Source organism: Oncorhynchus tshawytscha, linkage group LG12 (genome assembly GCF_018296145.1).
Source record: "Oncorhynchus tshawytscha isolate Ot180627B linkage group LG12, Otsh_v2.0, whole genome shotgun sequence".
NCBI classification, from domain to species: domain Eukaryota; kingdom Metazoa; phylum Chordata; class Actinopteri; order Salmoniformes; family Salmonidae; genus Oncorhynchus; species Oncorhynchus tshawytscha.
Genome location: NC_056440.1, coordinates 7,583,751 through 7,606,005, shown reverse-complemented (window position 1 = coordinate 7,606,005; position 22,255 = coordinate 7,583,751). Strand labels below are relative to the sequence as shown.

The window sequence follows — 22,255 nt, the reverse complement described above, 5'->3', positions numbered from 1 at the left end:
GGAGCGGGGCCATGGTGGGAGTTAGTGACATTGTCACGGTAACCATCACTAACGACGAGGACGGTAAGCAACACACAGGCTTCACTGATCCCTGTGCTTTTCTTTTTTAATAGCGAGTTGTACTCGGTCACTAGTGAAAGTCAACACACCCATTACAGTCTTCACATTTTCCTGCTTTAAAATTACCTCTAAAAAAAGCATTCAACTCGACCCCCCCCCCAAAAAAAAGATCGACACAACCTACTACACATCTTCAAGGTGGAAAAAAATATATAGACCATTTTTCAAATGAATAACAACAACAAAACAACAACAGTAGATGTCTTGATTGTAGCTGTCTTTATACCCCAGAGTTAACACTTGGTGAAAGCACCTTTGGCAGCCATTATGGATCAGCATGTAGCTGAGTGGTTAGAGTGGGCAGCCATTATGGATCAGCATGTAGCTGAGTGGTTAGAGTGGGCAGCCGTTATGGAGCAGCATGTAGCCTAGTGGTTAGAGTGGGCAGCCATTATGGAGCAGCATGTAGCTGAGTGGTTAGAGTGGGCAGCCATTATGGAGCAGCATGTAGCTGAGTGGTTAGAGTGGGCAGCCATTATGGATCAGCATGTAGCTGAGTGGTTAGAGTGGGCAGCCATTATGGATCAGCATGTAGCTGAGTGGTTAGAGTGGGCAGCCATTATGGATCAGCATGTAGCTGAGTGGTTAGAGTGGGCAGCCATTATGGATCAGCATGTAGCTGAGTGGTTAGAGTGGGCAGCCATTATGGATCAGCATGTAGCTGAGTGGTTAGAGTGGGCAGCCATTATGGATCAGCATGTAGCTGAGTGGTTAGAGTGGGCAGCCATTATGGAGCAGCATGTAGCTGAGTGGTTAGAGTGGGCAGCCATTATGGAGCGGCATGTAGCTGAGTGGTTAGAGTGGGCAGCCATTATGGATCAGCATGTAGCTGAGTGGTTAGAGTGGGCAGCCATTATGGAGCAGCATGTAGCTGAGTGGTTAGAGTGGGCAGCCATTATGGAGCAGCATGTAGCTGAGTGGTTAGAGTGGGCAGCCATTATGGAGCAGCATGTAGCTGAGTGGTTAGAGTGGGCAGCCATTATGGAGCAGCATGTAGCCTGAGTGGTTAGAGTGGGCAGCCATTATGGAGCAGCATGTAGCTGAGTGGTTAGAGTGGGCCAGGAGCCATTATGGGTTAGAGTGGGCAGCATGGAGCAGCATGTAGCCTAGTGGTTAGAGTGGGCAGCCATTATGGATCAGCATGTAGCTGAGTGGTTAGAGTGGGCAGCCATTATGGAGCAGCATGTAGCCTAGTGGTTAGAGTGGGCAGCCATTATGGATCAGCATGTAGCTGAGTGGTTAGAGTGGGCAGCCATTATGGAGCAGCATGTAGCCTAGTGGTTAGAGTGGGCTGCCATTATGGAGCAGCATGTAGCCTAGTGGTTAGAGTGGGCAGCCATTATGGAGCAGCATGTAGCCTAGTGGTTAGAGTGGGCAGCCATTATGGAGCAGCATGTAGCCTAGTGGTTAGAGTGGGCTGCCATTATGGAGCAGCATGTAGCCTAGTGGTTAGAGTGGGCTGCCATTATGGAGCAGCATGTAGCCTAGTGGTTAGAGTGGGCTGCCATTATGGAGCAGCATGTAGCCTAGTGGTTAGAGTGGGCAGCCATTATGGAGCAGCATGTAGCCTAGTGGTTAGAGTGGGCAGCCATTATGGAGCAGCATGTAGCCTAGTGGTTAGAGTGGGCAGCCATTATGGAGCAGCATGTAGCCTAGTGGTTAGAGTGGGCAGCCATTATGGAGCAGCATGTAGCCTAGTGGTTAGAGTGGGCAGCCATTATGGAGCAGCATGTAGCCTGAGTGGTTAGAGTGGGCAGCCATTATGGAGCAGCATGTAGCCTAGTGGTTAGAGTGGGCAGCCATTATGGATCAGCATGTAGCCTAGTGGTTAGAGTGTTTGGCCAGGAAACTGAAAGGTTGCAGGATCGAAGCCTCGAGCTGACAAGGTAAAACACTGCCGTTCTGCCCGACTGAACAAGGCAGTTTAACCCACTGTTCCCCTGAACAAGGCAGTTTAACCCACTGAACAAGGCAGTTAACGCCACTGTTCCCCTGAACAAGGCAGTTTAACCCACTGTTCCCCTGAACAAGGCAGTTAACCCACTGTTCCCCTGAACAAGGCAGTTAACCCACTGTTCCCCTGAACAAGGCAGTTAACCCACTGTTCCCCAAGGCAGTTAACCCCATTGTTCCCCTGAACAAGGCAGTTAACCCACTGTTCCCCTGAACTTGGCAGTTAACCCCACTGTTCCCCTGAACAAGGCAGTTAACCCACTGTTCCCCTGAACAAGGCAGTTAACCCCATTGTTCCCCTGAACAAGGCAGTTAACCCACTGTTCCCCTGAACAAGGCAGTTAACCCCATTGTTCCCCTGAACAAGGCAGTTAACCCCACTGTTCCCCTGAACTTGGCAGTTAACCCCACTGTTCCCCTGAACAAGGCAGTTAACCCCATTGTTCCCCTGAACAAGGCAGTTAACCCCACTGTTCCCTGAACTTGGCAGTTAACCCCTCTGTTCCCCTGAACAAGGCAGTTAACCCACTGTTCCCCTGAACAAGGCAGTTAACCCCACTGTTCCCCTGAACTTGGCAGTTAACCCCACTGTTCCTAGGCTGTCATTGTAAATAAGAATTTGTTCTTAACTGACTTGACTATTTAAAGGTTACATTTTGAAGACTTTTTTTGTTATTACAGCTGTGAATCAATTTTGAATAAGGTTCTAACAACTCTTAAGGCAACATTATGTCCATTGTTTTTGTCAAAATGTTATTAATTAGGAACGTTGACGATCATTTCTTTTCACTTCGAAAAAAAATATGGTGTAGGTTGTGTAGATCGGTAGGAAAAACATGAAATTGAATCCCTTTTTAGATGTAACTTTAAGGTAGCAACATGTAAAGACTGTGTAAGGGGTGTGTAAACACTGTGTAAGGACTGTGTAAAGACTGTGTAAGGGGTGTGTAAAGACTGTGTAAGGACTGTGTAAGGGGTGTGTAAAGACTGTGTAAGGACTGTGTAAAGCCTGTGTAAGGGGTGTGTAAAAACTGTGTAAGGACTGTGTAAAGACTGTGTAAAGACTGTAAGGGGTGTGTAGACTTTCACTAGAGATTAGTAGAGTTACAAACTCGGAGTTGATAGCTGGAGAACACTGACTTTGTATGGAGAACACTGACTTTGTATGGAGAACACTGACTTTGTATGGAGAACACTGACTTTGTACTACATTCCTTAAGATAATGGCAATGTACGACATTACAAACAGAAACACAGGGCATACTTGTACATAGACAAAAAAAGCTCAGTCAATGTAAAAACAATAAAAAAATGCATTGCATGTTCAATTTCCCCAGCCCCCACCATAGAGTTTGAGCAGACGTCGTACCAGGTGAGGGAGCCTCCCGGGCCAGACGGCATCGAGGTGCTTAACATCAAAGTGGTCAGGACAGGAGACCAGGACCGCACCTCCAAGGTCCGTTGCAGCACCCGGGACGGATCAGCCCAGTCCGGAGTGGACTACAACCCCAAGAGCAGGGTCCTCAAATTCACCCCTGGTCAGTAAGACTTAATGAGAAGGAACACTATGGGTAGTATAGTATATCTGGCTCCAAGAACCTCATAGCCAATCACATTCCCTTTAGTGATTGCTCAGACTGGGTCCTGTGTATTTGTTTTCACCCGTTTCAGAGGGATTTTGACAGGAAATGTAATACATTTTTACATTATTGAAGGTATTTTACATGACATGTCGACGATGCAGCGTAAGGAAATGTTAACTTTACTTTTTCTGGTCTTTCTATGAAGGCATGGACCACATCCTGTTCAAAGTGGAGATTCTGTCCAATGAGGACAGGGAGTGGCACGAGTCCTTCTCATTGGTCCTCGGTCCTGACGATCCGGTGGAGGCGGTGCTTGGAGAGATCACCACGGCAACAGTCACCATCCTGGACCAGGAAGCAGCAGGGAGTCTCATTCTCCCGGCCACGCCCATCGTAAGGAGCATTACTCAATTCAATCTGAATTATAATGTCATTTTTATAAAATTAATTTTTTCAGAACTTGCCAGAAAAAGAGCCAAGACAAAAAAACATAAACTTTAAACTTTCCCTCAAAGATTGTAGCCATAGATACTTACAGTATCTTCTCTGGCCTAAAGCCTACCTTTAATTTTATGATTGATGATGTGACATATTTCACGTTAAACCCTTTCTTCTGTTATCAGTCTTGAATAAAAATTAGGAATTGACCCCAATCAATTAGACTGACTCCAACACCCTCCCTCCCTCTCCCAGGTGGTATCTCTGTCAGACTATGACAACGTAGCTGAGGTGTCTAAGGAGGGCAGTAAGAAGCAGCCTGCACCTGGCTACCCCTTGGTGTGTGTGACGCCCTGTGACCCGCACTACTCCAAATACTCTGTGATGAGGGAGCGCTGTGACGAGGCAGGCATCAACCAGACGTCTGTTCACTTCTCCTGGGAGGTGGCTGCCCCTACAGACACCAACGGGGCCAGGTCACCTTTCGAGACAGTCACTGATACCACACCATACACTGGTGTTAACCATATGGTGAGTAGTTGAGTAATAGTCGTAGTAGTGGTAGTGGTAGTAGTGGTGGTACTAGTGGTAGTAGTAGTAGTGGTAGTAGTAGTAGATGTAGTAGTAGTAGTAGATGTAGTAGTGGTAGTGGTAGTAGTAGTAGTAGTGGTGGTAGCGGTAGTAGTGGTGGTAGTAGTAGTAGTAGTGGTGGTAGTAGTAGTAGTGGTGGTAGTGTCAGACTATGACAACGTAGCTGAGGTGTGTGAGGTGTGTGGTAGTGGTAGTAGTAGTAGTAGTAGTAGTAGTAGTAGTGTAGTAGTGGTGTGGTAGTAGTAGTGGTGGTAGTGGTAGTAGTAGTGGTGGTAGTAGTAGTGGTGGTAGTAGTGGTGGTAGTAGTAGTAGTAGTAGTGGTAGTAGTAGTAGTGGTAGTAGTAGTAGTAGTAGTAGTAGTAGTAGTAGATGTAGTAGTGGTAGTGGTGGTAGTGGTAGTAGTAGTAGTGGTAGTAGTAGTAGTGTAGTAGTAGATGTAGTGTGGTAGTGGTAGTAGTAGTAGTAGTGGTGGTAGTAGTAGTGGTAGTAGTGGTAGTAGTAGTAGTAGTAGTAGTAGTGGTGGTAGTAGTGGTAGTAGTAGTAGTAGTAGATGTAGTAGTGGTAGTGGTAGTAGTGTGGTAGTGGTAGTAGTAGTAGTGGTGGTAGTAGTAGTGGGTGGTAGTAGTAGTAGTAGTAGATGTAGTAGTGGTAGTGGTAGTAGTAGTGGTGGTAGTGGTAGTAGTGGTAGTGGTAGTAGTAGATGTAGTAATGGTAGTTGTCATGGTAGTGGTGGTAGTAGTGGTAGTAGTAGTAGTAGTAGTAGTAGTAGATGTAGATGTAGTAGTGGTAGTGGTAGTAGTAGTGAAAGTAGTAGTAGTTGTTGTTGTAGTAGTAGACTATCACTAATGCCACACCCTATACTGGTTGGTGTAAACTATAGGGTGAGTGCCGGGGAAGAGGTACACTCTCAGAAAGAAGGGTTCCTAAACTGTTCTTTGAGAATGGCAGTGGTGGAAAAAGTCCCCAAATGTCCCCAAATACTTGAGTAAAAGTAAAGATACTTTAGTAGAAAATGACTCAAAAGTGAAAGTCACCCAGTAATACTCTGCTTTAGTAAAAGTCTAAAAGTATTTGGTTTTAAATATACTTAAGTATCAAAAGTAAAAGTATACATCGTTTCAAATTCCAACTGTTAAAACCAGTTATGCATTAGGGGGCGCTAATTAAATTTTTTGGGTGAAAAACGTTCCCGTTTTAAACAAGATATTTTGTCACGAAAAGAGGCTCGACTATGCAGATAATTGACACCTTTGGAATTGAAAACACTCTGACGTTTCCAAAACTGCAAAGATATTGTCTGTGAGTGCCACAGAACTGATGTTACAGGCGAAACCCAGATAAAAATCCAACCAGGAAGTGACGCATTTTTTTAAACCGCCTCATGCCAATGACTCCTTATATGCCTGTGAATGAGCTACGAATGAGTTTCCGTTTTCCACGCATTCCCCAAGGTGTCTACAGCATTGTGACGTCTTTTTAGGCATTTCCATTGAAGAATGGCTGTAAGGGACCATATATAGCATGTGGTCACATGGTGTCTCCCAGAGAAAATCTTGCGTAAAATACTGAGGTAGCCATTTTTCCAATCGCTTCTTATGAGAAACCAATTGCCTCGACGGATATATTATCGAATATATATGTTAAAAACACCTTGAGGATGGATCCTAAACAACGTTTGCCATGTTTCTGTCGATATTATGGAGCAAATTTTGAAAAAGGTTTGGCGTTATAGTTGTAGCATTTTTCGGTCGATTTCTCAGCCAAGCATGATGAAGAAACGGAGCTATTTCGCCTACAAAAATAATCTTTTTGGAAAAAAGGAACATTTGCTATCTAACTGGGAGTCTCCTGAGTGAAAGCATCTGAAGTTCTTCAAAAGTAAATTATTTAATTTGGTTGCTTTTCTTATTTTCGTGAAAATGTTGCCTGCTGCTAGCAGAGCCTAGCATAGCATTATGCCATGCTAAACTTACACAAATGCTTGTCTAGCGTTGGCTGTAATGCATATTTTGAAAATCTGAGATGACAGTGTTGTTAACAAAAAGGCTAAGCTTGTGTTTGAATATATTTATTTCATTTCATTTGCGATTTTCATGAATAGGAAAAGTTGCGTTATGCTAATGAGCTTGAGGCTATGATTACGCTCCCGGATACGGGTTTGCTCGTCGCAAGAGGTTTTAAGCAAACCAGACTGCACCATTTTGTTTTTCGCTTAATGTATGGATAGTCAGGGGAACACTCCAACATGAAGACATCATTTACAAATGAAGCATGTGTGTTTAGTGAGTCCGCCAGATCAGAGGCAGGGATGACCAGGGATGTTCGCTTGATAAGTGCGTGAATGGACCATTTTCCTGTCCTGCTAAGCATTCGAAATGTAACCTGTATTTTTGTATGTCATGGGAAATGTGTGGAGCAAAAAGTAGATCATTTTCTTTTGCAATGTAGTGAGGTAAAAATAAAAGGCAAAAGTATAAATAGTTAAGTAAAGTACAGATTCCCTCAAAAAACTACTTAAGTAGTACTTTAAAGTATTTTTACTTAAGTACTTTACACCACTGGCAAAGGGATAAAGTCCTTCCGTTTTGATCTGAAGAACCGTTTTTTGGAAGGCAAGGGTTCTTTGTCAGGAGAAGGGTTCTACCGAGAAACTTTGACAACCTAAGAACCGTTTTTGGAAGGCAAGGGTTCTTTGTTAGGCGAAGGGTTCTACCGAGAAACTTTGACAACCTAAGAACCGTTTTTGGAAGGCAAGGGTTCTTTGTTAGGCGAAGGGTTCTACCGAGAAACTTTGACCACTTATGAACCGTTTTTGGAAGGCAAGGGTTCTTTGTTAGGCGAAGGGTTCTACCGAGAAACTTTGACAACCTAAGAACCGTTTTTGGAAGGCAAGGGTTCTTTGTTAGGCGAAGGGTTCTACCGAGAAACTTTGACAACCTAAGAACCGTTTTTGGAAGGCAAGGGTTCTTTGTTAGGCGAAGGGTTCTACCGAGAAACTTTGACCACTTAAGAACTGTTTTTGTACGAAAGGTTGAATCTGAATAAGCTTTTTTATTGTAGTATCTTTCCATTCTTTGAAATAGTGTCTGGGCATTAGTATTTACCTCAATGTTTGAACTTTACCATCAACAGTTTGAGTAATATGATATGTTTTAAAAGATAAGTGGGATAATATTTTAAACTGTAGTTATATGGGAATATTTATGCATGTATCTGGTATCCCCGTAATAATAATTAAATATACAGTACTGACATAGTTGATCTCTTTACCATTATCTCTTTCAAATGCATCTTTTCTGGGATTTTATTGAGAAGAGAGCACGAGAATAGAAGGGAGTCTGAGTGAACCAGCAGTATATTGTATGGTACACTGTAAATTGGCTAGTTTTACCTAGATCTTTCTGTGTAACATGTATTCTGTTGATTTAGTAGTTAAATTAACACTCAATGGTGTAACATTGACCCCAGTGTTGATGTTAATAACCAGAGTTGAGTTTGATTGTGACATTTTTACTCTGTGTTGAGTAAAAACCCTCAAAACCACACCCATCATTATCATATTTCCCAGCATGCTCTATTGCAGGTTGATTTTCAGAATTGTTTGTTTTAATATCTGTGTTTTTGCATGTACATTGACTGGTTGATTAAGCTTATGCTACACAAAGACGTACATTTTTCTAAATGTATGTCTAATATTGGATTTATTGAGATGGCTTTTCCAGTGTAGATGGTTGAGGCAGTCTCATTGTTAAGTCATCCCTGGCAGTCATGCTGAATGCAGGTGGGTGATTAAAAGTTCCAATTGTGGCTTACTCTCTGGCTGTATTCCAATAGGAATTACACATTACTTTGCCAGCCAGCATAATGTGAGTTGCTGTCAAATCTAATCAAATCTGTTTTTATTTGTCACATACGCCAAATACAACAGGTGTAGTAGACCTTACAGTGAAATGCTGAATACAACAGGTGTAGGTAGACCTTACCATGAAATGCTGAATACAACAGGTGTAGTAGACCTTACCATGAAATGCTGAATACAACAGGTGTAGTAGACCTTACAGTGAAATGCTGAATACAACAGGTGTAGTAGACCTTACCATGAAATGCTGAATACAACAGGTGTAGTAGACCTTACAGTGAAATGCTGAATACAACAGGTGTAGTAGACCTTACCATGAAATGCTTACTTATCAAGCCCTTAACCAACAATGCAGTTCAAGAAATGGAATTAAGAAAATATTTACTAAATAAACTAAAGTAAAAAATATATATAAAGCGAGGCTATATATAGGGGTTACCAGTACCGAGTCAATGTGCGGGGGTAGGGGTTAGTTCAGGTAATTTGTACATGTAGGTAGGGGTAAAGTGACTATGCATAGATAACAAACAGTGAGTAGCAGCAATGTAAATAGTCCGGGTGGCTATTTGATTAATTGTTCAGCAGTCTTATTGCTTGGGAATAGAAGCTGTCAATGAGCCTTTTGGAACTAAACTTGGCGCTCCGGTACAGCTTTCCGTAGTAGAGAGAACAGTCTAAGAGTTGGATGACTGGAGTCTTTGACAATTTTTGGGGCCTTCCTCTGACACTGCATAGTGTATAGAGGTCCTGGATGGCAGGAAGATTGGCCCCAGTGACTTACTCGGCCGTACGCAGTTCCCTCTGTAGCGCCTTACGGTCGGATTCCGAGCAGTTGCCATACCAAGCGGTGAGGCAACCGGTCAGGATGCTCTCGATGGTGCAGCTGTAGAACTTTTTGAGGATCTGGGGACCCATGCCAAAACTTTTCAGTCTCCTGAGAGTCTTAGTGTGTTTGGACCATGATAGTTTGTTGGTGATGTGGACACCAAGGTACTTGAAACTCTAGACCTGCTCCACTTCAGCCCCGTCGATGTTAATGAGGGCTTGTTCGGCCCTTCCTTTTCCTGTGTTCCAGGATCAGCTCCTTCATCTTGCTGACGTTGAGGGAGAGGTTGTTGTCCTGGCAATACACTGCCAGATCTCTGATCTCCTACCTATAGTCTGTCTCATCGTTGTCGGTGATCAAGCCTACCACTGTTGTGTCGTCAGCAAACTTAATGATGGTGTTGGAGTCGTGCTTGGAGACACAGTCGTGGATGAACAGGGAGTACAGGGACTAAGCACACACCCCTGAGGGGCCCTCGTATTGAGGATCAATGTGGCAGATTTGTTATTACCTACCCTTACCACCTGGGGGCAGCCTGTCAGGAAGTCCAGGATCCAGTTGCAGAGGGAGGTGTTTAGTCCCAGGGTCCATAGCTTAGTGATGAGTGTGGAGGGCACTATGGTGTTGAACGCTGAGCTGTAGTCAATGAACAGCATTCTCACATAGGTGTTCCTTTTGTCCAGGTGGGAAACAGAAGTGTGGAGTGCGATTGAGATTGCATCATCTGTGGATCTGTTGGGGTGGTTTGCAAATTGGAGTGAGTTTAGGGTTTCCGGGATGATGGTGTTGATGTGAGCCATGACCAGCCTTTCAAAGCACTTCATGGCTACGGGGATGTAGTCATTTAGGCAGGCCACCTTCTCTTTCTTGGGCACAGGGACTATGGTGATCTGCTTGAAACATGTAGGTATTACAGACTCGGTCAGGGAGAGGTTAAAAATGTCAGTGAAGACACTTGCCAGTTGGTCCACGCATGCAATAAGTACACGTCCTGGTAATCTGTCTGGCCCTGCGGCCTTGTGAATGTTGACCTGTTGTTTATCATGCTCTAATGGAGAGCATGATCACACAGTCGTCCGGAACAGTTGGTGCTCTCATGCATGCTTCTGTGTTGCTTGCCTCGAAGCGAGCATAAAAGGTCCACTTCAATCAGTGTAGATGTAAGGGAGGAGACAGGTTAAAGAAGTATTTTTAAGCCTTGAGACAATTGAAACATGGATTGTGTATGTGTGCCATTCAGAGGGTGAATGGGCAAGGCAACTCAATATTAAGAAGGTGTCCTTAATGCTTTTTACACTCGTAGTCTAGGATAGTCAGAAAAAGTTACAATTTAATGGCTAATAAGGCTGGTGGAATCGTTCATAGAGGGTTCTAGGTCGAACCATTTACTGAGGATTCTATGAAACACCAAAAAAGGTTCCCCTATGGGGACAAACCAAAGAACCCGTTATGGTTCTACTTAGCACCTTTTCTTTCTAAGAGTGTAGAATCAGTCACTGGTGGTGGTGATATTTAGGAGAATGTTCTGTTGTAGTCTGTGTCTTTGTGTGTGTCTGTGTGCTGATTGATTGACTGACTGACTGATTGATTGACTGACTGATTGAATGACTTATTGACTGAATGATTGACTGGCTGACTGACTAACTGGCTGACTGATTGACTGGCTGACTGATTGATTGACTGACTGGCTGATGGATTGATTGACTGACTGGTTGACTGACTGATTGATTGACTGGCTGACTGACTGATTGACTGACTGACTTTTTGACTAATTGATTGACTGACTGACTGATTGATTGACATACTTTTTGACTAATTGATTGACTGATTGATTGACTGATTGACTGACTGACTAATTGATTGATTGACTGATTGATTGATTGATTGATTGATTGATTGACTGACTGATTGATTGACTGCATTTGCTCCACAGGTCCTGGACAGTATCTATTTCTCTCGGAGGTTCCATGTGCGCTGTGTGGCCCAGGCCCGGGACAAGTCCGGCCATCTTGGAACACCCCTGAGGAGTAACATAGCAACCATCGGCACCGAGGGTTCCATATGCCACACCCCTGTTACCACAGGAACAGCCCGAGGGTTCCAGGCCCAGTCGTTCATCGCCAGTCTGAAGTATCTGGATGTTAAACACAAGGAGCACCCCAACCGGTGAGCAGGGAGTCATTCACACACAAACGCAATGAGCAGGTGTGCAAACACACAAACAGTCATGCAGCCAAACATACTACAACACAAGAAGCTACCCAACCGATGAGCTCACCAAGCACAAACATATCTGCATATGGTCTATAATAGTTCTAGAACACCTCCATATGGCCTATAATAGTTCTAGAACACCTCCATATGGCCTATAATAGTTCTAGAACAACTCCATATGGTATATAATAGTTCTAGAACACCTCCATATGGTCTATAATAGTTCTAGAACACCTCCATATGGTATATAATAGTTATAGAACACCTCCATATGGTATATAATAGTTATAGAACACCTCCATATGGTATATAATAGTTATAGAACACCTCCATATGGTATATAATAGTTCTAGAACACCTCCATATGGTATATAATAGTTCTAGAACACCTCCATATGGTATATAATAGTTCTAGAACACCTCCATATGGTATATAATAGTTATAGAACACACTCCATATGGTATATAATAGTTCTAGAACACCTCCATATGGTATATAATAGTTCTAGAACACCTCCATATGGTATATAATAGTTCTAGAACACCTCCATATGGTATATAATAGTTCTAGAACACCTCCATATGGTATATAATAGTTCTAGAACACCTCCATATGGTATATAATAGTTCTAGAACACCTCCATATGGTATATAATAGTTATAGAACACCTCCATATGGTATATAATAGTTCTAGAACACCTCCATATGGTATATAATAGTTCTAGAACACCTCCATATGGTATATAATAGTTCTAGAACACCTCCATATGGTATATAATAGTTCTAGAACACCTCCATATGGTATATAATAGTTCTAGAACACCTCCATATGGTATATAATAGTTCTAGAACACCTCCATATGGTATATAATAGTTATAGAACACCTCCATATGGTATATAATAGTTATAGAACACCTCCATATGGTATATAATAGTTCTAGAACATCTCCATATGGAATATAATAGTTCTAGAACACCTCCATATGGTATATAATAGTTCTAGAACACATACATATGGTATATAATAGTTCTAGAACACCTCCATATGGTATATAATAGTTCTAGAACACCTCCATATGTAACATAATAGTTCTAGAACACCTCCATATGGTATATAATAGTTCTAGAACACCTCCATATGGTATATAATAGTTAGAACACCTCCATGAATACACCTCCATATGGTATATAATAGTTCTAGAACACCTCCATATGGTATATAATAGTATAACACCTCCATATGGTATATAATAGTTATAGAACACCTCCATATGGTATTTAATAGTAGAACACCTACATATGGTATATAATAGTTCTAGAACACCTCCATATGGTATATAATAGTTCTAGAACACCTCCATATGGTATATAATAGTAGAACACCTCCATATGGTATATAATAGTTATAGAACACCTCCATATGGTCTATACTAGTTCTAGAATACCTACATATGGTCTATAATAGTAGAACACCTCCATATAGTATATAATAGTAGAACACCTACATATGGTACATAATAGTTCTAGAACACCTCCATATGGTATATAATAGTTCTAGAACACCTCCATATGGTATATAATAGTTCTAGAACATCTCCATATGGAATATAATAGTTCTAGAACACCTCCATATGGTATATAATAGTTCTAGAACACATACATATGGTATATAATAGTTCTAGACCACTAACCTTGTGTTGTCTTCTTTTTCTTCTGCAGTATCCACATCTCGGTGCAGATCCCCCACCAGGACGGTATGCTGCCCCTAGTGTCCAGCATGCCCCTCCACAACTTGCACTTCCTGCTGTCGGAGTCCATCTATAGACAACAGCACATCTGTTCAAACCTGGTCACTCTCAAAGACCTGCAGGGGGTCTCTGGTGAGCGTACACACACTTGATCACACACACACACACACACACACACACACACACACACACACACACACACACACACTGATGTGCACCAAATAATATAAATCCTCCCTTTATCAAAAGTGTGTTTGATGTGTGTTTCAGAGACGGGTTTCCTGGATGATGTCCAGTATGACAGTATCTCTCTGGGTCCGGGTTATGACAGACCCTACCAGTTCAACCCCGGTGTCCGAGAGGCTAAGAGCATCCAGCTGTATAAACACCTCAACCTGAAGAGCTGCATCTGGACCTTCGATGCCTACTACGACATGACGGAACTCATAGACGTCTGTGGAGGCTCTGTCACTGCCGACTTCCAGGTACGCTACAATACGCCCTGCAGTGGGTTAGGGGGTCACATAGAGGGTTAGGGGTCACATAAAGGGCTTAGGGTCACATAGAGGGCTTAGGGTCACATAGAGGGTTAGGGGGTCACAGAGGGGTTAGGGGGTCACATAGAGGGTTAGGGGGTCACATAGAGGGTTAGGGGTCACATAGAGGGTTAGGGGGTCACATAGAGGGTTAGGGGGTCACAGAGGGCTTAGGGTCACATAGAGGGTTAGGGGGTCACATAGAGGGTTAGAGGGTCACATAGAGGGTTAGGGGGTCACATAGAGGGTTAGGGGTCACATAGAGGGTTAGGGGTCACATAGAGGGTTAGGGGGTCACATAGAGGGTTAGGGGGTCACATAGAGGGTTAGGGGGTCACATAGAGGGTTAGGGGTCACATAGAGGGTTAGGGGTCACATAGAGGGCTTAGGGGGTCACATAGAGGGTTAGGGGGTCACATAGAGGGCTTAGGGGGTCACATAGAGGGTCACATAGAGGGGGGGTCACATAGAGGGCTTAGTGTCACATAGAGGGTTAGGGGGTCACATAGAGGGCTTAGTGTCACATAGAGGGGTTAGGTGGTCACATAGAGGGCTTAGGGTCATATAGAGGGCTTAGGGTCACATAGAGGGCTTAGGGTCACATAGAGGGCTTAGGGTCACATAGAGGGCTTAGGGTCACATAGAGGGCTTAGGGTCACATAGAGGGCTTAGGGTCACATAGAGGGCTTAGGGTCACATAGAGGGCTTAGGGTCACATAGAGGGCTTAGGGTCACATAGAGGGCTTAGGGTCACATAGAGGGTTAGGGGTCACATAGAGGGTTAGGGTCACATAGAGGGTTAGAGGTGTCACATAGAGGGTTAGGGGTCACATAGAGGGTTAGGGGTCACATAGAGGGTTAGGGGGTCACATAGAGTGTTAGGGGTCACATGGAGGGTTAGGGGTCACATAGAGGGTTAGGGGTCACATAGAGGGTTAGGGGTCACATAGAGGGTTAGGGGTCACATAGAGGGTTAGGGGGTCACATAGAGGGTTAGGGGGTCACATAGTGGGTTAGGGGGTCACATAGTGGGTTAGGAGTCAAATTCAAATTGTACTCTAGTGTTTATCATGCTCTGAATTCACTCCTGTTGGACATAATCCCCCATGTGCATGATGTCCCAGTCGTTCCCAGGTGCAGGTTCCTCTCTACGTGTCGTATATCTACGTAACAGCTCCCAGGGGCTGGGCTTCACTGGAACACCACACTGAAATGGAGTTCTCTTTCTTCTACGACACCGTGCTCTGGAGGACAGGTGAGGGGCTGTGGGGGGATGTGGGTGTCTGTGTGTGGGGGGAGGGGGGGGCTGTGTGTTGGGGGGGAGTTGGGCTGTGTGTGTGGGGGGGGGGCTGTGTGTGTGGGGGGAGGCTGTGCGTGTGGGGGGATGTGGGTGTCTGTGTGTGGGGGGAGGGGGGCTGTGTGTGTGTGGGGGAGCGCTGTGTGTGTGGGGGGGGGTCTGTGGGTGTCTGTGTGTTGGGGGTCTGTGTTGTGTGGGGAGGTCTGTGTGTGTGGGGGGGGGGGTGTAGGGGGGTCTGTGGTTGTCTGGGGGGCTGTGTGTGGGGGAGGGGGCTGTGGGTGTCTGGGGGGCTGTGTGTGGGGGAGGGGGTGCTGTGTGTGTGGGGAGGGGGGCTGTGGGTGTCTGGGGGGCTGTGTGTGTGGGGGGGGGGTTGTGAGGGTCTGGGGGGCTGTGTGTGGGGGGGGTGTAGGGCTGTGTGTGGGGGGGCTGTTTAACTGGTTGTCTGGGGGCTGTGTGTGTTTAAGGGGGTCTCTGTTGTCTGGGTGGGGCTCTGTGTCCACTAGGCAGGGGGGGACTGTGGGTGTCTGGGGAGGCTGTGTGTGGGGGAGGGGGGCAGTTTGTCTGGGGGGCTGTGTGTGGGGGTCTGTGGTGGGGGAGGGGGGATAGAGTTGTGGGTGTCTGGGGGGTCTGTGATGTGTGGGGAGGGGGCTGTGAGGGTCTGGGGGCTGTGTGTGTGTGGGGGGAGGGCTGTGTGTGTGGGGGGCTGTGTAGGGGGTCTGTGGTTGTCTGGGGGGCTGTGGGTGTGGGGAGGGGGCTGTGAGGGTCTGGGGGGCTGTGTGTGTGGGGGGACGTGTGTGTGTGGGGGGACTGTGTGTGTGGGGGGGGGGGGGGCTGTGTGTGTGTGGGGGCCTGTGTTTGGGGGGCTGTAAGTGTGGGGGAGGGGGCTGTGTGTGGGGGAGGGGGCTGTGTGGGGGAGGGGGCTGTGTGTGTGGGGGGGAGACTTGTGTGTGGGGGTTTGTTCGGGGGAGGGGGTTGTGTGTGGGGGCTGTGTGTGTGGGAGGGGGGCTGTTTGTGAGGGGGATGTGTGTTGTAGTGGGCTGTGTGTGGAGGGGGTGTATAAGGGGTTGGTATGTTTCTGTGTAACTGTTTAACTGGTATGTTTCTATGTATCTCTGTTTAACTGGTATGTCTCTGTGTAACTCTGTTTAACTGGTATGTCTCTGTGTAACTCTGTTCAATTTTGGTTTCATCTGACCAGAGCACCTTTAACTGGTATGTTTCTATGTATCTCTGTTTAACTGGTATGTCTCTGTGTAACTCTGTTTAACTGGTATGTCTCTGTGTAACTCTGTTTAACTGGTATGTCTCTGTGTCCACTAGGCATCCAGACAGACAGCGTTCTGTCAGCCAGACTCCAGATCATCAGGATCTACATAAGAGAAGATGGCCGTCTGGTCATCGAGTTCAAAACACACGCCAAGTTCAGGGGCCAGTTTGTCCCCGAGCACCACACTCTGCCTGGGCACAAGTCCCACCTGATGGTCCCGGACCACCTGGGGGGGATAGAGTTCGACATGCAGCTTATCTGGAGCGCCCAGTCCTTTGATTCTCCCTACCAGCTCTGGAAAGCCACCTCCTCTTACAGCAGGTCAATACACAGACATACTGTTATATACAGTTATAGATATAGATAAATAGATATTCCAAGTCCTTTGATTATCCCTACCAGCTCTGGAAAGCCACCTCCTCTTACAGCAGGTCAGTAAACAGACATACTGTTATATACAGTTATAGATATATATATTAATAGATATACCCAGTCCTTTGATTCTCCCTACCAGCTCTGGAAAGCCACCTCCTCTTACATCAGGTCAGTAAGGGTTACTCTGTGTTTAAGCTTTTGTTCTGACCTGTGTCTTCTGCATGCCACAAAACAGTGTTAGCCTGCTGAGCTAAGTTAAAGCCTAGGCATTAGCCTGGGGACCTAAATGTAAACGTTGTCAGGTCTCAGGGCAAGGTTAAAACATCATGTAAGTGTGATTCAGAAGCGTCTCTGTTAGAGGAGCTTTACCATAATGTTTGTTGTGTTCCAGGAAAGACTACTCTGGAGAGTACACAGTGTTTCTGATCCCCTGTACCGTACAGCCAACCCAACCATGGACCGACCCTGGAGACAAGCCTCTGTCCTGCACAGCCCACGCCCCAGAGAAGTATGTCCCTCCACAGCCACCATACACTAACTACTTAGTGAGAGCCCCAGAGAATAATGTCCCTCCACAGCCACCATACACTTCTTAGTGAGAGCCCCAGAGAATAATGTCCCTCCACAGCCACCATACACTTCTTAGTGAGGGCCCCAGAGAAGTATGTCCCTCCACAGCCACCATACACTACTTAGTGAGGGCCCCAGAGAAGTATGTCCCTCCACAGCCACCATACACTACTTAGTGAGGGCCCCAGAGAAGTATGTCCCTCCACAGCCACCATACACTTCTTAGTGAGAGCCCCAGAGAACCATAATGTCCCCAGAGAATCCACAGCCGCCATACACTACTTAGTGAGGGCCCCAGAGAAGTATGTCCCTCCACAGCCACCATACACTTCTTAGTGAGAGCCCCAGAGAATAATGTCCCTCCACAGCCACCATACACTTCTTAGTGAGGGCCCCAGAGAATGATGTCCCTCCACAGCCACCATACACTTCTTAGTGAGGTCCATACACTGTTGCCATGCTCCTATCTTGACAATTGGTTGGCAAATAAAGACATGGTTGATTTGGTTAAATATGTCACTCAAACATATGTCGTGGTGTTCCTCAAGGCTCCATTCTAGGACCTGTTTCATATGGCCATGCTCGACGTATACGGTAAGAACCTGACGTAATGTCATCTCTCCCAGGTTCCAACTACCTATAGCCTTCCAGCAGACCAACCGACCGGTGCCTGTCGTGTACAGCCTCAACACAGAGTTTCAGCTGTGCAACAATGAGAAGGTGTTCATGATGGACCCGGCCGTCGCTGACATGTCCATGGCTGAGATGGACTACAAGGGAGCCTTCTCTATGGGTACAATAACCGTTCCACACACAAGTCACAGGGCAGACCCAAATAAAGAGAACGGGGGTAGTTGAGCTATTACCCGTTATCTACATGACCAAACATCCCGACTTACACAAAGATATTGTAAAAATATATATACACTATTTCACTATTTTCCACAGTGACTGAAAATAGAAAACATGGCTCAATTTACCCCGCTTGCCCATATGTCTGTGATGCCACTGGGTTCAAAATATCCAGTCATCCACAACTTGTCTCTCTGCTGCCCCTACAGGGCAGATGCTGTATGACAGGGGCTGTTTATTAGAGTATTGTCTCTCTGTTGCCCCTACAGGGCAGATGCTGTATGACAGGTGCTGTTTATTAGAGTATTGTCTCTCTGCTGCCCCTACAGGCCAGACACTATACAACAGGGTGCTGTTTATTACAGTATTGTCTCTCTGCTGCCCCTACAGGCCAGACATTGTATGGCAGGGTGCTGTGGAACCCAGAGCAGAACCTGAACTCAGCCTACAAGCTGCAGCTGGAGAAGGTGTACCTGTGTACAGGACGGGATGGATACGTGCCCTTCTTCGATCCCACAGGGACTCTGTACAACGAGGGCCCTCAGTACGGCTGCATCCAGACCAACAAACAGCTCAAACACAGGTTCCTGATCCTGGTATGTATATCTACTGAGATGGGAAAGAGGTCAAGCGTCCTATGTTTTCCCCATGTCTGGCATGGAGCTGCCCATTCTAATACAGGTTTTCTGGCAAAGTGTGCCCTCTATTCATCTCTATGATGGTATAGTTTCTATTCAACTCCCATTGTCCTCTTGTAGTGGTTGGAGATATTGGTGATGTTCCAGGTTGTCTTGGGTTTTTTTCACAGTCCGCGCTGCACATCTCAGAAGATGTCCATGTCACATGAATGTGCTTCCTGAGATGCTTGAAAACACTGATAATCTGTGCAAACTGTTTGTAGATTTACATATAGTCCCTTTCATCAGGCATTCTTATTCCAACCCGACTTGTATCACAGAGTGCATACTGCGCATTTCTTTTATAAATCTGATCCCTTCGGGAGTTGAACCCACAACCTACGTGTTTCCTTGCACCACGTAGTTGACCCGTGACCTTTTTGGTTTGTCTTGTGGTATGTCACCCAACGTAAACAGCCAACCAATGTGACCTGATGGACTGGTTTGATCCACGTCGCTCAGGGCGTAGTCATGGCCTTACAGAGATAAGACTTTGAGCTATTCAAACAGGAAGAATGTTATTGGTGTACAAATCACTGCTCTGGTATCATATTACTGGATCGTTTATGCTAACGTTTACCATAATGGGTGTATGGCAGGCTATTGTCACAAATGCTGGAAATTACACAATTTACTGAAACTACACGTTTTACTGAAACGGCTTGTTCTACTGAAACTACACGTTTTACTGAAACTACACGTTTTACTGAAACTACACGTTTTACTGAAACGGCTTGTTCTACTGAAACTACACGTTTTACTGAAACGGCTTGTTCTACTGAAACTACACGTTTTACTGAAACTACACGTTTTACTGAAACTACACGTTTTACTGAAACTACACGTTTTACTGAAACTACAACTGAAAGTCCAAGCTTTACTTAAGCAATAAGGCCTGAGGGGGTGTGGTATATGGCCAATATACCACGGCTAAGGGCTGTTCTTATCCACAACGCAACACGTTGTGCCTGCATACAGCCGTTAGTCGTGGTATATTGGCCATATACCACAAACCCCAGAGGTGCCTTATTGCTATTATAAACTGGTTACCAACGTCATTAGAGCAGTAAAAATAAATGTTTTGTCATTACCACGGCTGTCAGCCTATCAGCATTCATGGCTCAAACCAACCAGTTTATAATGAGATTTAAACAACAAATGTACTAATGTACCTTCCACATCTTCATCTACAGCCTACACCCAGCAGCTAGCTAGCCTTGTTAGCATGTATGCTAGCGTTTGATTTGATATTGTCTGGATAAGTTGGAAATAACGGTGTTGTAACGTCTCTCTTTTAGGATCGGAAGCAACCTGAAGTCTGTGACAGGTTCTTCCATGACGTTCCCTTCGAAGCCAACTTTGCGTCGGATATCACCGAACTACAGACCATGACAGCCATACCTGGTGTTGATGGATTTACCATGAAAGTTGATGCCCTGTACAAGGTCAGCGAAGACAAAGACTTATCCCCTTAACTGTAATGATTTATTAAATGATAATGTACTGCTTATGAATGCATTATATATGAGTTCTAAATGTAGTATGAAGGCATTAGGTACCCTTCAAAAAAGGTCTTCAAGTTTGAGGGTAACTCTCAGAGAAGTAAAATGATTGATCTGATTTATCTCCATAGTAACTCTCTCTCTTTTGATTGACAGGTGGAGGCGGGGCATCAGTGGTACCTTCAGGTGATCTACGTGATTGGTCCAGAGTCCATATCCGGCCCCAGGATTCAGCGTTCTCTGACCTATCAGCTCACCCACAGCAGTGGCGGGGGGCGGACTCGCCGGGATCTGGTCAATCAGCTGAGCCAAAGCATCGGCCACAGCCGTGCTCGCCGGGACCTTGTTGACCACAGCGGACGTCTCACTCTAGACCAGTCTCTGATATATGACAATGAGGGTGACCAGACGAAGAACGGAACCAACATGAAGACTCTCCACCTCGAGGTCCCCGCTGCCTCAACCTTTAACCCCCAGATGGGCGGTTCGGTGGGCGGGGGCGTGGCCGCACTAACCCTATTGGTCCTCGTCCTGCTCGCTTCATGTTTACTCTTCAGGAAGTGCCGACGATCGGCTGGTAAGAAGCCACCCCAGATGGCGGAGGAGTACCCTCTGAACACCAAAGTAGAGGTGTGTTTGGAGAGGACCCTGGAGAAGAACTTTAGCTCTAAACATTGCACCGTCAGGAACATCAACATCAACCGGAACTACGACAACGTCAACTCCAAGGTCAACAGAGGCGCAAAGGTCAACGGAGGGGCGAAAGTCAAGCAGGTCAACCTGGAGGTCAAGCTCCACAACAACCTCCACAACGACGGCACCGAGGTCTGAGGATCCCCACCACCTCCCACCATTGTTTACCCTGGCTAGATCATTTCCCCATTCGGGGTTTGCCAACGTTGAACTAGTAGAAGTAACAGTTCTACTCAAGGGGAAACATCTACCGGAGTGGAGGAGTATTTTATGAGACATCTAAAAGAAATGTCATTTTCTAAAAAGCGTTTGTTTGTACTTCTGGAATAAAATATTGTTTGTTAATGTATTTTTATATGACCGTGATGAGAGGTTAAAGGGAAGAGTTGTTTTTGACGGCCAGCTATGCAGCGTTTATTCAAATCAATTCAAAACTGGGCTACCTCAGGAATAGGGAAACGAGTGAACAACTATCGAACTATGGCATAAAACATGATTGATTGTGTCATTATTTGAATCTATTTGAGTCTCTTTAGTTATTTTTTTCTTCGTGTTTTCAACTTGTCATCGTTGTTGAACGACTAGAGAGTTTGGAATCAGTCAAGGGAAATCTGCTGCCTTGTTTTTCCGCTTTATGTTTCCATGACAACAACAACGCCAAAATGATCAACGTATGGTAGCACTTTGCTTCCAGCTTGTCTTGAATAATTTGAATAGTTCAGTTATAGCTCGGCTGCATTATGACATCACAGTGCCATAATATGACATCTATCAAAGTATTAAACACAGTCAGGACCCCAATCTCAACTCCACTTGCGTTCATCATTCATTCATTTCAATGGAAGATTTGCACGAACAACTTTAGGATGCGGGCCTATAGCGTGTTATGGTCTTCTGCCCACAACTGAATGAGTAGTGTTGTAATTTATATATTTTCAAGTGCAATTAGTCCATGAACACACTCTCTCCTCAAACTAAGTTATCTGCATGTGGAAGATCCAGCCTAGTAATATAATGTGTCTGAACTGACACCCTATCCCCTATACCAGTGTTTCCCTACTCCAGTCCCCCCAACAGCCCAACTCCAGTCCTCCAGTACCCCCAACAGCTCAACTCTGGTCCTCCAGTACCCTCAACAGCCCTACTCCAGTC

General features: G+C 45.3%; 1 protein-coding gene across 1 annotated transcript in view; it reads left to right on the top strand.

Annotated features, from left to right (window-relative positions):
• LOC112240057 (extracellular matrix organizing protein FRAS1) overlaps positions 1–22,255 on the top strand; it is a 338,168-nt gene extending 315,913 nt beyond the window's left edge. Inside the window, 14 exon segments of the mRNA XM_042331265.1 lie at positions 1–63; positions 3,411–3,611; positions 3,862–4,049; positions 4,350–4,625; positions 11,304–11,536; positions 13,306–13,466; positions 13,605–13,833; positions 14,995–15,125; positions 16,488–16,755; positions 17,201–17,317; positions 18,006–18,172; positions 18,622–18,827; positions 20,207–20,353; positions 20,567–22,255. The exon segment at positions 1–63 is cut by the window's left edge and continues 94 nt beyond it. Coding sequence (XP_042187199.1) covers positions 1–63; positions 3,411–3,611; positions 3,862–4,049; positions 4,350–4,625; positions 11,304–11,536; positions 13,306–13,466; positions 13,605–13,833; positions 14,995–15,125; positions 16,488–16,755; positions 17,201–17,317; positions 18,006–18,172; positions 18,622–18,827; positions 20,207–20,353; positions 20,567–21,241 — 3,062 coding nt within the window. The 3' untranslated portion in view covers positions 21,242–22,255.